This window comes from Ictidomys tridecemlineatus, chromosome 2 (genome assembly GCF_052094955.1).
Source record: "Ictidomys tridecemlineatus isolate mIctTri1 chromosome 2, mIctTri1.hap1, whole genome shotgun sequence".
Taxonomy (NCBI): domain Eukaryota; kingdom Metazoa; phylum Chordata; class Mammalia; order Rodentia; family Sciuridae; genus Ictidomys; species Ictidomys tridecemlineatus.
Genome location: NC_135478.1, coordinates 141395384 through 141413572, shown reverse-complemented (window position 1 = coordinate 141413572; position 18189 = coordinate 141395384). Strand labels below are relative to the sequence as shown.

Genomic DNA, 18189 nt, shown 5'->3' with positions numbered 1-18189 from the left:
CATTTTTCCATGTTCATTTGTTGGCTGGAATATTTGCCAGTTGGAATCTTTTGTTGGGTTATTTTTTTGTTTTGACCCTTTTCTAAGAACTGATAACATCTCCAGTTTTCTGGAAAGCCCCCTTCTAATGGTTGCTCCTTTATTCCACATGTAGTATATCTTCCCTTCTGTAGCACACTGTTCTCTTCTTGTTGGGAGAAGGGGGATGGATCATGCAAAGGTTTGCCTAGGAGATTTCATGGGGGTCATTGTCTTTTTTTTAATAGTCATTAAACCTGCTACCTCCTATACCATGTGCCATAAACCACTGTTGGCCTATTTGGCTCAGAGTGTTTTCACAGTCCGTGCTCCAATGTTATGCTTGGTTGTCATACAAGCAGCTTAGTTCCTGATGATTTATACCTGGCCTGCTACCGTACACATATTAACCTCTCGTCCTGGTAAGCATTCGGGATTTGATGTAAACTCATCTATGTTTCAGTAAATCACCACTGTCTAGGAATTTCAGAAGAGAAAGGTTAGCAGCTCATTTCCATTTCTGGTTATGGGATGTTGGGCAAGTCACTTCATCTTGTCCAGCCAGCCTCTCCTAGTGTAAAAGGAAAATATAAAGTTACCTTCACTACCTACATCCCAGAGTTGTGGAAATCCAATGGAAAAATCAAGGCACAGGTCAACATGCTTTGCAAGTTTGCTTGTGAAGCAGGAACATCTATTATTCTTTCCAACTCCTCTTCATAGTGTCTTTCCACCCTTACCCTGAGTACTGTTCCAGGCAGGAGTTACGGTGAGCCCACAGCAGGTGAGAAGATTTCACCAGGCCTCCCCTGGTCACATCAATGAGGGATCATGGATTACACACACACACACACACACACACACACACACACACACACACACACACATCATTTTTCTGAGAACTACCCTTTGAAAACCTAAGCAGAACCACAGGTGTGAAACACAAATATGCTGTTTTCCTCCATCTATTGAACAATATGCAGGCTACTGAGTAAATGGCTAGGTGAGGACTGTAAGTCAGAAAGCAACCTTAACAGAAACAAATGTATAATTATGATTGATTTCAGAAGTGCAAACATGACCTGAATTAATTGACCTGCTGATGAGTCCAGGTTTCTCAATTACTGAAGCCGGAACAGAATGGGAGCCCATTGTGTAAGTTAGGAAAAGCACAGCAGAGCAGGAGGCCCATCCAGGCACCATGTCCATGACTGTGGGAGGCTCCCCCCTTCCCTCAGGGCGAGGCCCTGGTCCTGTGTGGGACTGTGGGGCGACCAGGGCTGTGCTGGCTCCTGGATTGTAGCTGCTGAGGAGAGAGCAGCACGTGGATCCTCCCTGTCGTCAGGCAGAGCTCTTCAGTGAGGTGGGCTCAGGGAGGGCTCTGTGCCTCTGCTCAGCCGAGCTCCAGCCAAAAGCCTTGGAAATCAGAGGAAGTGCCAGGCTGCAGCTGCTGCCCAGTTCTCAGGGGGCAAGCTAGACCCTCTTGCCTGGCTGCAGGGACAGAGACAGCAAGCCTCAACCCCTCCTGAGCCATGCCAGCCAACCTCACAGAGGGCAGTTCCAATTCCACCCAGACCGTGCCAACAACACTGGACTCATCCCGAGTGGCTTGCACTGAAACGGTGACTTTCACTGAAGTGGCTGAGGGAGAGGAGTGGGGCTCTGTCTACTCCTCCTTTAAGGTAAGTGTTCCAGATTCCATGCTGAATGTTGACTTTAAACTATGGGACAGATAGAACTTAGGAGGGCAGTGAAAGTATCAGCCAGTACTGTGAATGGCCATTGTTTATTTTCTTTTCTAAAAAGAGTAAAGGAAATGATAGTTTTAAACAATGATTTTCATAGTGTTCCAAGATTTCTGAATTATTGATTTTTTTTTAATGTATACTGGTGTATTTTCTTCTTCTGATGAAAACTTGTGAATCGTAAGTAATATTTGTAAGTGGAAGATTCTTTTACTTTCCTGTTTTCATTAGGTGAAAGCACTTCTAGCTAATTCTATAGCAGTGCTCGAGATGTCTGCTTCTAGTAGAAATAGTGAATTTGTCGAAAATAGATATTTCTGGTATATGTGTGCTCACTGTCAGAGCTATGAGTCTTTTTGCTAGGAGCATTAGAGGTACAGAAAGCCCATATTCCCCAGAGCAGAAATGGGTGCCACTAGAAAGATCATGCCTAGTGAAATAGGAGGATTACACTGCCTTTGTTGATCCTTCTCCTTGAACATGCATGAGAAATAGATTCTTGGACTCTAGTTGGTGGTGTCCCTGTTTGCAACAAGTTGCTACCCAGACACGCAAAAGAATCAGTTTGATGCCTTTCACCTTCAGAGTATCTAAGGCTCACATTGAGGAAAAGATCACCATTCAGATAATACTGTTCTCTCCTTTGGAAAAAAAAAAATCTTGTGGACAGAGAGAAATCATGTCCCTAGAAAACAAAAGTTTCCTGCCTCTTCTGTCTGAATGCTGGCTGGTGGGTTATTTTACGTGCTGCCTGCCTGACGTTATGTTTAGTCCTTGCAGTAACTCACAGGTCTCAAACTGGTCCTTTACACTGGAAAGAAAAATGCCTCAAGGAAAATTCTTATTGTTACTTTGTTGTCAGTAATGTTGTTTTTAATCCTCTGGGTGTTCTTGAAATGATCTGACTTTTACAAAAAGAGGTAGAATTACTGTAACAACCTTCTCTCTACTAGAATTTCACTTCTCTGTGAATACTCAGAATAAAACTTTCAGTGGGGAACTGTCCAAGGAGTCAGCTTCCTATTCATGGGAAAAGAGACCCTGTGGCAGTACCGATCCTGAACAAATCACTTACACTGGCTGCAGGGGATCCAGTCCCACGGAGTCACATCTGAATGCATTCACATACACAGCCCAGCTGCTCAACTCCCGCAGCACAGAAAGTGAAATTGGAGTTTGTTACCACTTAACTATTGACTGAATAATCCCTTTTATGAAATCAGCCTGCACACACAGATATTCTATCTTGGCAGGCGTGGTACACCCAGGAAGCTCCCGACTCCACTAGTGACACCGTCTCTGAAGGCTTTGATATTTATAGAACATGACAACAAACAGAATGAAGAGGCTGGCCTTTGTGAAAAGGATAATAATCAGCAATAAGGGAGTTGTTCTGAAACTTGGGCAATAATGGCTCTCAGCGCAAATCTCATTTAACATTTTTTTAATGCAGCACGTGAGAAGATGTTTTGAATGTAAGAACAAATCCCACTCACTCGCTGCTTGGTGTTCGAACTTGGTCCCCGCATCTTCATCATCTGCAGGCACTAAAGAGAATACATCTCCTGCATTTCATTCCTGCTAACACATCTGTGGCCAAAACACTTAAAGAAAGAAGCAGAGAGAGGAATTATGTCTAGGCAGGCGCTTGGATGGTTCTGCTTCATTTTTGAGAGATATATTTGTCCTCTAGAGCACTGAGTTTTAGGGACACAGAAATCAGGGGTGGCATCTATGGGAGCCTAGCTTAAATATTTTAGTGTTAACTTTTTGTGGTGTCTGAGCAAAAGCAGTTTTGATACACTCTTGACACAGAAATCGTTCTGCTGCCTGCTCCTGGTTACTGTGATTCCTTTTGTCCCACAGACTTGAGAAGAATGTCAAAACTGTGCCCTGTGCCTATGTCCCTTTAATTCCTTTCACCTGCACAAAAATCTGTGAAAATAGCCCCAAATTAGACATGGTGATAGCCGTGAAAGTAGCAGAAATAATAGCTACAGCAGGAGTGATTAGTTTCATTTGCTATGGATTTTCTTGGTGCCCAGAATCTTGCTGTCTGACCTCTGTGGAGTATCTCATGTAATTCCCATAAACCACTGTGAATTTCCATTGAAACTACCTTCCATTCTATGTTAATTATACCCCTTCTTTAAGGTTCAGTGAGGGCTGCTTCCTCCATGAAGCCCTCCTTGACTCATCCCAGCAGGTTATGGTCTGAATCTGTCTTAAACTGGTGTTTCTATCCCGGTTGAGTGGATGTGTTAACAGTCACGGAGCATCATGAATGAAAGAACTACCTTGCATTGATTTCATATTCTCTCTGGGATCCAGGACCATGCTAGACATATTCGGTAAACATTTATTGCATAAGCAAAGTGTGGTGTACTTTTTCTGTCCACTGCCAACATTTTGCCAGCATGGGCAACAGAAAGCTTGCTTTCTCCATGATAAAAATCAGGGGAGACGTATAGTCCTGCCTGGTGTCTAATTGCTGTACTCACCAAGGACTCTCTCTCTCTCTCTCTCTCTCTTCAACCACATTCAACTCATCCCTGTTCCCACTTTAAAGTCAATAGGACCAGTAAGTTATAGATCCCAGTGGGTGGACTACTAAATGTACTGTGGCACTGCAGGCTGGCCCCAGTACCGAGTACAGCCCTCGGAAGTCACTTCCCACCACAACACATCCTTATCTAGTCTCAGAACCTAGGGATGTGGATAGTAAGGCTGCTATCATAGATTCTACCTAGCACTCTAGTTCTTCCTGTCTCACCCTAAAATTCTCTTGATAGGAGATAAGACATCCCTGTCTATATGTCTCTGGATCAGGCTTCATAAGCTAGAGTCTTCTTCCTCCCATCTCCATCCCAAATTCAAGTTTCTAGGAGATCAGACAAGAGGTTGGGGTGAGTTCACCGCCATGTTCTCTACAAGGGCACTGTGCGATTCACCCCTCGTGACTGTGGGTTCGCAGTCAACAGGGTTCTTAACTGAGTCATTGTCTCCTTCACAGCTGCTGACCTCTTCTACCTTCAAGTCCTATCCAATTTACCTCCTCATTTCCCAGCCACCAGCATTAAGGAATTACAAGGGCTTTGAGAAACTACTAGAAGATTTCAAGGAGGATGGAACCCAGCTCATCTAAAAGTACATGAGGCTGTCCAAATTGAAGACAAAGATGAACCTCTTCACACACAAAAAAAAAATCTTTAATTTTGCTAGTGAATTTGCTAGCAATATTTTCTGAATCTCTGATTCATAGTGATGAGGAACTCAATTAAAATTAACTGGGTGGGAAACCTATCTGAATTTGTAAATTACCTAAATTGTAGCATAATGCAAATGAAACTCAGTCTTATTACTTCTAGGTGAGGAGAAAAGACTGATAAATACTACCTAATGATGATCTTTCATTGAACTTCCTTTAATGGATAGTTACAAAGGATATGCAATTAGTCTAACTATTGTTTGTATGTAAATTGTTGCTTCTAAGTGCTTGGGGGTGATTGGACACAGTGTGTTCCCATGTTTGTACACCCTCCCTGCCGTGCTGTCTTACTGTTAATTTTTGCAACACACCCTTCTTCCATTAATATAATAAAAGAAAATTTTAGCTCAACTATATCCCAATTATCTCACACTATGCTTGAGAAAAAGCTCAATTTAAGAAGCTTAAGTATAGAATGCTGTTTCCATTACATTGAAGTTGACAATGCATTTCTAAGACCTTGTTCTACCCACTATGTACCAGTATTTTCACCTGTGACTGTCATTTTGACCCCTCTTTGCCCTTCTGCCTGCTTCCCTAAACCTCCCTCTTCACCCATCATACCTCTCCAAGGCTTGCTGGTCTCCCCTCCTGCCATGGAACCCAGGAGAGTCCATGATGTCTTTCCTGGAATCCAGGAGACTTAACTTCCTGAACTTCTAATGTAGTTCCCACAATTTGCATTTATGTCATGCATTTTTTTTAAGTTTTTTTCCACTTGGTTTTACTCATTATGTTTGCTTGAGTTTCTACAGTTGAATACCATGCTGTTCCTAAAGGAATTCCTACCAGTTTTGCTCAGTCGAGTGATTTTTATTAAAATCACTTTTATTAAAAGTCTGATTATTCTGCTTATTTCAGCTACACAGAACTAGCACTTGACTCTCCAATCGTCCATCCTGAGTGAGCGCTACCGCTACCATGCAGTGTGTCTACCTTCACTCCATGACAGAAATGTGCAGATGTTACTGATGGGCTTGACAAGGATGGCATGCAGTTTCCCAAAACTATTTATATTGGTGTATGAGAAAGGGAAGCTTCTTTGACTGAGTTTCTCTCTGTATTATTAATGTATAGGACAGATGGCAGAAAACATAATCTTAGTCTAATTCAGAGCAAACCCAATCATTTTCCAGCCTACAAAAGTTTTCATTAATTCTCTGGCTTACTGAAGATATCTAAAACCAAGGGCATTGGTTCTGGGATGAATCCCTGTCTATGGTGGGGAGTGGTGGGGGTGGAAGATATCATCTTTATTTGGGTAAATTTGGTATCAACTGAAATGAAGAATCAGATCTCTTTCTCAAAAGTGGCCATCTTTGTTCTGAACCTGAGATCCTATGTGGCCCAGGTCAATTTCAAATTGTTTTCTGGGACAGCTTCCTTTTTTCATAATTCCCTAGATCCAAGGTTCTTGAATCTCCCTTTCCCCCTCTCACCCCTGGCTAAATTTCCACATCCTTGCTGGGAATGGAAAATTAGACAGTTCTCCTAACAGCTCTGGACTTCAGAAAACATTTTAGCTTTGTTTCTGGTCACTTCTCGCCCAACACAGACACCTAGTGGTACTACTCCCGCATCCTCATGGCCAGTGCCATCTGGGAGTCATTCTCTGGTTTCTACACAGTGAGTGATCCTCAGCCTTCTTTTCATCCTGTGCTTCCAACCCTAGCAGGCACTCTCTCTTCCTTTCTCTTCTTGTGCTAACCTTTGGAGGGAGGCAATACAATGTCCTCTCATCAGTGCCCAAGTTTCCCACTTTCTCCTGGATCCTACACCATTTTTGTGCCTTCACCCCTCCTTCCGTCTCTCTTAGCCTCCCTTCTCCATCTGTGTCCCTTCAGGCTAACTCTTCCAGTCTCCATTCTATGAAGGCTCATGAGACTTATCCCCTCACAATGGAAAAATGCCACTTCCCTTAAGTTCTTTATGGGATTCTGCTTGGTGTACTTGAAAGCCCAATTCTTACTTATTTCTGTTTGCCTTAAAGTAGTAAAGGGTCTACCTTGAGGGCAATGGTTAGAGGCCTCAGGCTAGAGAAGATTTTATCAAGGAAGTGAGAAGAAGCACATCCATTCATGCTTCAAAATGTCACCCTGTCATCCTTGAAATAAATTCCTCTTCCTACAATGGGCAAGCATATGCACTTGAGTGGATGAGAAATGTCACTTTGTTTTTCTTTAGTTAATCTCTCTCTGAGCCTCTCAATCTGCCTGATTGCAGAAAGAGGTAACTAATTACCAGGGAAATTCAGGTTCTTGAATTTTCTCCATCATTGCAGGGAGACTCTGGAGCTCAGAGCCCAATCCCTTGAGCCAGCTGCTGGGGTGATGGATGCATTCACCCACTGGAGACCACTACCTAGCTGTGTGATTTTGGATGGCTCTCTGCTCTCTGTGCCTTGGTTTCCTCATCTGGCCAATAAGCTTCTAATTAAATGTCTTTCTGAGAAAAGTTAAGTGACAAAATGCTTGTAATGCCTTCAAGAATAGCAACTGGCCTGGAGTGTGGTTTAATATTAGCTATTATATTACCAGGACATAGTCCTTTCAGTCGTTTCTCAAGACTACTTACTGAGACAAGAAGAACTTCAATTACAAGAAAGAAGCTTCTGGAATTGCTGGGAGACATCACTTGCACGTCAAAACACTTGAGGTTTACTGTGCATTTGGTCCTCAGACAATGATGGTGAATTAAGCTTTTTTTTTTTTTCTCTCTTTTTTTCTTTTTTTTAATTAGACCACCAAAAACCATAGAATAAGATGTAGATATTTAGGGAAGATTCCATTTCTTATTTTATCATCCTGCTTTTATGCCTAACTTTTATCTAGGCAAGTTAATGGCCCACTACATGAAGGGTTATTTGCAAAGATGGAAAATTATGTCCTATCCAGAGAAAGAACGGATGGGCTTCTGCAGTGGTTATAAGATTTTCCAGGCCACAAGATAGCAAAATCACCCAAGGTCATGATGAAGCTATAAAGAATAATCAGGGATCTGTTTTCCCACTTAGGCAACATTAATGGTTTCCTAAAAATGATGAAGCCCTGACTCTTGTCAGGACTGTACATTGTGACTGCACATTATTATATCCGAACCTCCCATCAGCTGTGTGTGTATATGTAGAGGGGGTTAAGTAGCATTTTTAAACTAAATATGAAAATAAAGACTGAGAAGTCAAAATTGTGAATGAGTGAATGCCCTAAAAATAAGTAATATTTAAAAAAAGAAAAAAGAAAACAGGTTTCTAAGCTGATTTTAGGATAGATTAGACTCTGAAACAGTAAAAAACAGAAACCTTGAACCTCTTTAGTTTAACACACCAGAAGTCTATTTTTCTATCACATCACAGTTGCAACCAGGCCAACTTGTCTCCTAGAATAAGTAGCTTCCAGGCGAGATGACCAACCTTCTGTTGTTGGCTATGGCTTCAAATGACACATGATTTTGACTTGATTTCATGGATAAGGAGTAGCTACCTGAGGAGCACAGGAAATGTCCCCAGTACAGGAGACAAAAGGCACTGCTTTACAGCTTTGCTTGCTCCTCATCTTCTGCAAGATGAAACTCCAAACCTTCCACTTGGCCTCCTGGCCTTTTGCATTTGATGCACTACCTTCTTCTCTTCTCACACCCTGTGCCACTTTACACTGAATGCCTCACCACAGTCCAAGAAAAGATGTTCTGTTTACCTTTCTGCACAGGCCTTTCCCTCGCCTCATTCTTTTTTTTTTTTTAACTGTAGAAGATTTAAAAAATTATTATGGGTTACAAAGAAGCATGCAATATATAAAGTTAAAAATTAATTAAGCAATAAGAAATGCAAATTTTTCAACAAATGTATAAAAGTAAAATATATGAAAATACCTCTAAATGAATAAAGCAGACACTGAAATGACTCCTCATTCTTGTGATACCACTCCAGGCTTAGTGAGTCCCTCCTCTATGAAGCTTTCAGCTTTGGTTAATATTCAGCATTGTCAATATTCTTGTGCTCTCAAAGCACTTAGAATCCCTGTGAAAAAATGGTTTGTCTCTAGATATGCATGTTAACCTATGTGCAGACACATGAATATATGCATGCACTGGATGTCAGTCAACTAGGGATATCTCTAGGATCTACTGTCCCTAGTTTAGTGCCTAATACAAAAAAAATGGTCAATAAATATTTTGTTGAATTAAAGAGTGTCTTAAGAAACAATCCATATAACATGATGATGATGATGATGATGATGATGATTTAGAACTAGGGATTGAACCCAGGGATTCTTAATCATTAAGCTAAATCACTAAATCTTTTATTTTTTATTTTGATACAGGGTCTTGCTAAGTTGCTTGGTGCCTCATGCCTCACTAAGTTTCTAAGGCTGGCTTTGAACTTGCAATCCTCTTGCCTCTGCTTCCTGAGTCTGGGATTCTAGGCATGTGCCACTGCATCTAGCAACAAGTTTTATTTTAGTCTCAGTAAGTTCGTGTGAATGGAATGGGTGATGGTGTCTTACTTCTTATTCACCAGTCATTTGGTTTGAATTTTAAAAGTGTCATGATCTAGGAGGATTCCTGACATCACAGCAAGTCATGTTGGCAGGGATATATAGATAGGCCTTTCAGATCTGAATATGCAACATCCAAAGTTCCTGCATGTCCCATGTTCTCCTTCCTAGGCCTTGAGATCATCCACCTCTGAGCCCTGAGACACAAAGCAGGTACTGAGCAAGGATACAACGTTAAACTTCAAAACTTCACCCTCCATATGTGTTTAGATGCATGATTATAAAAGCATAGCCACAGAGAGCTTCTGCAGGGTACATAGAACAGAAAGACCATCTGAAGACACAAGGATCTGTTTCAGTGGAGCAAATGAACCCAGCCATCTCTCTAACATTTTCAGGCAGTAACATCTAATTCCTGCCAGCTGCCTCTGGACAGTTCAAGCAGATGTGCTGTCCCATGAACAGAGAGCTATAGCTGCTTTTTCTGGGTTGGACCCATATTTGGTAGGGAAGCAGAGGATTAATCACTGTCTCGAGGAGCTGGTAAACAAGGCAATAATTCAATAAATATTATTAAAAAGGTTTTCATAATTTTAAATTTTAACACCTATGGAGAAACATAAATATTTCTCACTCTAATTTAAATTTTAAAATAAATATTAAATCTCAGAATAAGTCAAGACATAGTAATGCAATCTTTCAAACTATATTTTTCCCTTCTCATTATGACAAGTACCTCTTTACCCTACTAAGTTGAGAAATAAAGATTGGCTTGACAAGTACATTAAGCCCTGAGGTTCTGAAATGGGCAAAACAAATTCATTGCCCTCGGGTAGCTGTCTGATGGGGGTAGCCAACTTGCTGTCAATAGTTGCTTAAGATATTCATATAAAGGGGAAATATCAATTCAATGAAAGGAGAAAAGAGGTGGAAGTGGAACTCAGGGAGGGTCTCAATAAATGGCAAAGAATTTGTAAAAAAAAAAAATTAGTAGCTCTGTATGAAAGACAAGCAGATGGAAGTTGGGGGTTTACTTAGAAGAGTTAGAGGGCTAAAAAGAACCTACTGGAACATCAGACTAAATAATAAGATTTTTTTTTTCTGGGCAAGAAGAAATCTTTCACTTTGTATTAGGAGAAAAAAAAGTTACAGTTCAAAACTGTAATTTTAGAGAGATAAATCAGGATGAATCTGAATTATAGGGAGGGGATACTAGAGAAGGAAAGTCAATTAGGATGATTCAGTGTGAGGCACTGGGAGCTCAATCAGTCAAGGGCTGTCTGAGCCTGGGAAGGAAGAAGCAACAACAGGAGGTCACCTCTGGTCATATGTGGGGTTTGGGGGATATAGAAGGTTGGGAGAAGCAGAGGAGGAAAATGAGGTGGAGGTTAAAATTGATAAACTGATTCTAAAGTTTATATGGAAAGAAAAAGGAAACTGAAAACCATAATAATTCTGAAAAAGAATGAGGTTGGAGAAGCTGCTTGACCTGGTTTACAGATTGAATAGAAAGCTACAGTGTGATATTAAAGGTAAACGTCCAGATCAATGGAACAAAAATAGGCCCCCACACATCTATATTGATTTTTGACGAGGGTAAAAAAGAAACTTAGCTGAGGAAAAGAAGAAAATGATGCTGGAATGATGTATGGCTGCATGTAAAAAGTAAGGCTCACCCCACATCAGACACCCTAGAAAATTTAATTCCAAGTGGATGATAAGCCTACAAGTAACCGCTAATATAAAATATTTAGAAGAAAATATAACATAAATTTTTGTAACCTTGGATTAGGAAAAATTTCTTCCATCCAACACTAAAAGCACAATCCTTAAAGGAAAATTTTAATAAATTGGACTTCATTAAAATTAAAAATGTTTGTTCTTTTAAACCTTCTATTAAGAGAATAAAAGGGCAAGCCTCATACCTGAAACTTTCTCGAGATTTTCTTGAGAAACTATTAATAAATAATACACCTAATATAGGATGTATATCCAGAATACACAGAAAATATTTAAAGTTAATACAAAGAAGAAAACAAACTAGTCAATTAAAAAGAACACCAAAAGATTTGAATTATAGGTAGGCATACACAATGGCAAATAAGCACATGAAAGAGATTTAACATTAGTCATTAGAGAAATGCAAAGTAAAAACCAAACTGAAATAGCATCAGACATTCATTACAATGGTTGAGATTAAAATATACTGACCACACAGGCAAGGATGTAGAGCAATTAGAACCAGCACATATTGCTGATGGCAAGGCAAACTAGTGAAGATATTTTGACAAAATTCTTTCCATTTTCTTATAGTTAAATGTACATTTTCCGTACAATGCAAATATCCTATTTCTAGGTATTTGCCCAGAGAAAATAAAACATATCTATACAAAATCTTTTAAAAGGGTACTTATAATGGCTTCTTGTGAAATCACTGAACACTAAGGGAAAAAAATAAAAAAACAAAAACAAACATCCCTGGGATGGGAAATGAATAAATGGTAGCATATCCACTCAATGGGATGTTACAGAGCAATGAAAAATAAGCTTACAGATACACACAACATGGATGAATTTCAAATGTATTAAAAAGAGACAGCCTTCAAGTGTTTCTTTCTCTAATTAGTTCATTTATATGATATTCTTAAAAAGGCAAAACTCTAACAACAGAAAACAACTCAGTGGTTGCCAGGGGCTAGGGAAGGGGAGAGATGTTGCCCACAAAAGGGCATGTGGAAATTTTCTTGGATGATGGAGTTGTTCTTTATTTTGATTAATTTTTGTATGAGTTGAAAATACAGAACTGGGATGGACATTGTGGTACATGCCTGTAATCCCAAGATTTGGGAGGCTGAGGCAAGAGAATCATTAGTGTGAGACAAGCCTGGGCAACATAGGGTGAACCTGTTTCAAAAAATAAAAAGAGTTGGGAATGTAGCTCAGTTGTGGAATGCTTCCCTAGCATGTTCAATCCCCAGCACCAAACAAACAAAGAAGAAAAAGAGAGTGTATACACACACACACACACACACACACACACACACACACACACACATACTCTTAATGCTTATACCTAATATAGGATGTATATATATGCATTAAGAGTGAATTTGCCTCTGAATAAACTATACCTTAATTTAAAAAATGATACATAGAATTTATGACTTTGGATGAAACATACTTTGCTGAATATTAAATTCATGATATAAATCTTTAAGTGACAGCATAGTAGAAGTACAGCTTAAGTCTCAAGAGGACTTGAAAGGAGGTGTAGAAGTTGATAGGTCCAAATGAAAGATGAATGAATTGAAAGCAGCAAGCGTTTCAAAATGAACAGAGTGACGAATGTCTCATTTCACTTGGGCATTGGTCCCCTCCTCAAAGATATTTGACCCAACCAACCACATATCAACATGCCCATCATCACTCTTTGTCCCCCAGGCTGGTTTATTTTTCCTTTTAACATGTGCATGGCATCATATTATATATCTATGTATGCATTATCTGTCTCATAGTTTTTGGAAACCGTGTTCCTTGGACCTTCACCTAACTTCTCTGCGGTGTGCCCAGCCTGAACAACTGCATGCACCTGGTGCAGAGTACAGCCTCACAGAGTCTTTTGAAGAGTGAACAGATCCTCTCTTTGACTTGGCATATTCTGGGCATGAATTGACAAAGGATTCAGGTCCAGGAATTCAGGACCCATGGGTCCTCTTTTTCTTACTTTACAAATAGACATCAACCTTTACCTTAAGTAATAAATGTAGTCATTCACCTATATTTAGTGCTGGTGAAGACTATGATGTTGCTGCCAAATGTTAGAATATACAATGTGGCTTCTGGGAAGAGGCACTGGATAAGTCTGAGGAGGAAAAGAAACAGGCTGCTGGAACCGGTTTGGTGGACCCAGCAGTTAACCCTCTTCTCACTTTTCCATCTGAATACTTTGCATTTAAATGAAGCACAGTTTCAGAAACTTTATTGGAGGCCTCTGGGATTTCTGAAAAGTCTTTCCCTTGCTGATAAAGGAAAAAGACACGGCTGGCATTTTTACCTTCAGCCTTTCTTCTGCCTTGAATGCAGTGCACAGAGCTGCAGCAGCCTTTCTGTGACAAGAGAAAAGGCACAGCAGTCTCAGTGACGGATGCCAGCAGCAACCTGCCTTCCAATTTCTGATTGTCTGAGAGAAATTAAAACTTATTTGTATTAAGTGGACTTTCTCTCATTCTGAGCTGAACACTTTCCTAACTGATTTTACTAATACCAGGTGCAACAGACATGTGAAGAGTACTGAAGCCAAGGAACCACCAAGAGTCAGGCAAATATTCCAGTTATTCCACAGTTGGGCAGGGCAGAAGCTGGCTCTGTCCTTTTTTTTTTCCATCCTGCTATTATCTAGATTACAAAAGAACTGAATAGACACTTATAAATGTTGATTCAGTCTAGATTATATGCTTTTGAGTAACCAAGAAAGTCTTTTCCTCTTTACAAAGAAAAGGACCTTAAATTTTCGCCTCATTCCAAAAAATAACAGTGTCATTCAGTTAGGTCACTTTATAAAAAAATATTAAAGTACTTTTAAAACGTTAAGTTCAGAAATGACCCAAAGCATTAGGTCACTATTTCAATGAGTTTTGATTCTTTCTTTATTCTCCTCCCAAAAGCATGAGTTGAGAACCACCAAGAAAAGGGTGACCTGAGACATGGCCTCTGGGCCCTTCCTCCAGTTTTCTATAGTGGGACCCTCAGCAGATCATAGGGTTGCTCTGCCCAAGAGGGTCTGCAGTGAGTGCAGAAGGATGGGAACTTCCATGCCTGGATGGTCAAGTGGGACCAGCCATGTGTCCTGCACAAGATACAGTTTTAGGGGACAGAAGGGAAGGGTGGTCATGGAGGAGCCTTACTCACTGAGATCCTGTGGAAGTTCTCCAAGCCCAGAGTGGGTGGTAGGTCGGGAGGGCTGACATTCTTCCCCTCAAAGACCAGTCTCCCAGACACTCCACTGATCCAAATTATTCATCTACCACTAAAGGCTAATAAAGCAGAAACTTCCTGGGATTCCTCCCCCATGAGTTCCATTTTTGGAAAGAGACAGTTTTCCTATAGACAAGATAATAGTAAGTGGCATGCTCATAGGTGTCTGCATTTCTGGGTTACACTGTGACTCATGCTCTTGTTTTTGACGTGTTTCCCAAGAACCCAGATGAAGGTTTCCTGCCCTCTCAAGAGCGGCCCCCTTCCTAGCCTCCTCGGATGGCCTTTGTTTTGGATCTTGCTGTCTGTTTTATACATCTTTTTCTTCCCACTTTCCCCACCCACTCTTTCATTTTATCCAATATTTTATTCTCAATAAGACAATTTCAAATATTAGTGTAAAAACAATTCTGAGTAACACTAATTCCATCCCTCAAATGTCTCTTCCCAGAACACACATCTCTCCAGCTATATAGGGCCCATTTGTATTTTTTTTTAAAAAGGCCTTTGCTTAATGTAAATAAACCCTTACTCTTTGGGAGAGTTCTGAGGCATAAGATGGTAAAGAAGGTGGCTGGGAGGATCAGTGGTGAGTACTTGCTTTGCAATCAGGAGGCCCTCGGTTCACCTCAGCACCACAAAATAAAAGTTATTATTATTTTTTTAAGGGCACTCAGGGTCTAAAGGATTCTGAGTTTCTTGAAGAAGCTAGAACTCTTCTGGTGGGCAGGAGCCCTGTTTCAAATAGGCCTTGTACAGGAAAGAGATCTCCTGACAACACTGAGAATTCCTTTCACATTCAGATATTGAATCAAAGTATCATAACTTAGCACAAAATGAAAAGGACTATTGTGCGTGCTCAGATGCAGGTTTCTTTCTTTATCCATTATTGAAGACTATAATACTTGATAACACATAGCAATTCATGCAAAGGCAAGAAATTCTTTGGGCTAAGAATAAATTCTACTCCCTTTCCAAGGCATTTAGTGCCTTTTAAGAATTTTGGGCCTAGATTGGGATAAAAAATGCAAAGGATAATCCAGATCACTGAAACTACTAGCCCAAAATAAAGCTTAAAATAATTTATCAGATGCTAATTCTGCCAAGCACTTAGTCTTTCCCATTGATTATTTAACTTACTCCTTCATTAGTCATGTTAAGTTAAATTATGCTGAGGTAACAAACAACTGGATATTCTCAGTGAGCTGAAACCATCATGTTTTGGTGTTTATTTTCCATCAAGTCACATGTCCATCAGGGTTACTAAGTGACCACAGCTCATTGTAGCCTCCAAGAGACCCAGGTTGATGGAAGCTCCATCTCAACACAGGCTACTAGAATACCAGAGTCAGAAGACAGACAGACAGAGTGAGAAAATACCCTGACCCTCACGTCTGCTTCTGCTCTTCCATATCTCAACAGCCCTTAGTTTGTTGTAGCTGCTTGATTTTTTGAACCTCCTGGATAGACTGGTTTGGACCTGGAATGTCCCACAAAGGCTTCTAAGTTGAAGGCTTGGTCCCCAATGCAGCAATGTTTAGAATAAGGTCCTTGGGAAGTGATTAAGAATCTGACTGCATAATTTGGATATGTATATGCCCGGGAAGGGTAGGCATCTCTTGTTCTTGGCTTCTTCCTCCCCATCCTCTGCTTCCTGAATGCCATGAGGTAAGCAGCCTTGCTCTGTTACACCCTCCATCATGATGTCCTTCCTTCCCCACAGCAGGGCCACAAGCAAAGAACTTAGCTGATTGTGGACTAAATCCTCTGAGACCATGAACCAAAGTAAATCTTTCCTTCTCTAAGTTATGTTTTCAGGTATTTTGTCATAGCAAAGACAATCTAACACAACAGGAAACATGAGGGTCTGAGCTGATTAGATCCTTGGGAAGAAGATTCCTCAGACATTTACACCTGTATATTAATAATAAATAAGAAATAAACTCCCACAGGCCTATTTTTTAATTATATGAATCATCAGGCAAAATATTGCTTCGATATTTTTATTACATAGTAGTTATAGTTGGCCCTCTATATTCATGGGTTCTATATCCTTGCGTTCTACCAAATGAACAAGAAAAAATAAATTTTAAAAATATCTGTACCAATAGGACACCCATAGCGCAAGAATTAACAACTAGAATCAACAAATGGGACTTACTCAAACTAAAAAGTTTTTTCTCAGCAAAAGAAACAATAAGAGAGATAAACAGGGAGCCTACATCCTGGGAACAAATCTTTACTCCACACACTTCAGATAGAGCCCTAATATCCAGAATATACAAAGAACTCAAAAAATTAGACAATAAGATAACAAATAACCCAATCAATAAATGGGCCAAGGACCTGAACAGACACTTCTCAGAGGAGGACATACAATCAATCAATAAGTACATGAAAAAATGCTCACCATCGCTAGCAGTCAGAGAAATGCAAATCAAAACCACCCTAAGATACCATCTCACTCCAGTAAGATTGGCAGCCATCATGAAGTCCAACAACAACAAGTGCTGGAGAGGATGCGGGGAAAAGGGTACACTTGTTCATTGTTGGTGGGACTGCAAATTGGTGCAGCCAATTTGGAAAGCAGTATGGAGATTTCTTGGAAAGCTGGGAATGGAACCACCATTTGACCCAGCTATTCCCCTTCTGGGTCTATTCCCTAAAGACCTAATAAGAGCATGCTACAGGGACACTGCTACATCGATGTTCATAGCAGCACAATTCACGATAGCAAGATTGTGGAACCAACCTAGATGCCCTTCAATAGATGAATGGATAAAAAAAATGTGGCATTTATACACAATGGAGTATTACTCTGCATTAAAAAATGACAAAATCATAGAATTTGGAGGGAAATGGATAGCATTAGAGCAGATTATGCTAAGTGAAGCTAGTCAATCTTTAAAAAACAAATGCCAAATGACTCCTTTGATATAAGGGGAGTAACCAAGGACAGGGTAGGGACGAAGAGCTGGAGAAGAAGATTAACATTAAACAGGGATGAGAGGTGGGAGGGAAAGGGAGCGAGAAGGGAAAGTGCATGGAAATGGAAGGTGATCCTCAGGGATATACAAAATTACATATAAGAGGAAAGGAGGGGTAAGACAAGATAATACAAGTGAAAGAAATGATTTACAGTAGAGGGGGTAGAGAGAGAAAAGGGGAGGGGAGGGGAGGGGGGATAGTAGAGAATAGGATAGACAGCAGAATACATCAGTCACTAGAACGGCAATATGTCAATCAATGGAAGGGTAACTGATGTGATACAGCAATCTGTATACGGGGTAAAATTGGGAGTTCATAACCCACTTGAATCAAACTGTGAAATATGATATATTAAGAACTATGTAATGTTTTGAATGACCAACAATAAAAAAAATTAAAAACTTAAAAAAAAAGAAAAGAAAGAAAAAGTGAAAAAAAATATCTGTACCAAATATGTAAATTAACTGCTTTCTTGTCTTTATTCCCTAAAGAATATAGTATGACAACTTTTACATAAAATTTACATTGTATTAGGTATTATAAGTAATCTAGACATGAGATATATCACCTGGGAGGATGGGGGAGGTTATATGCAAACACTATACCATTTTTATAAAGGACTTGATGATGTGGAGGAAGGATTCAGTACAGACATGACAGTACTTTTCCTACCAAATTATAAAAATTTGGACCTAATTTACCC

The 18189-nt window shown here is 40.0% G+C and overlaps 1 protein-coding gene across 3 annotated transcripts in view; it reads left to right on the top strand.

Annotated features, from left to right (window-relative positions):
* The first annotated feature begins 1269 nt into the window (after positions 1-1269).
* The window catches only part of Npsr1 (neuropeptide S receptor 1), a 198686-nt gene continuing 181766 nt past the window's right edge, over positions 1270-18189 (top strand). The window contains exon 1 of one of the 3 annotated variants that reach the window (XM_078039864.1): positions 1270-1700. In XM_078039864.1, the coding sequence (XP_077895990.1) occupies positions 1551-1700 (150 nt within the window). In that variant the 5' untranslated portion in view covers positions 1270-1550. The remainder of the gene's footprint in view (positions 1701-18189) is intronic. The other 2 variants (XM_040291837.2, XM_021722277.3) reach the window with 2 other exon arrangements.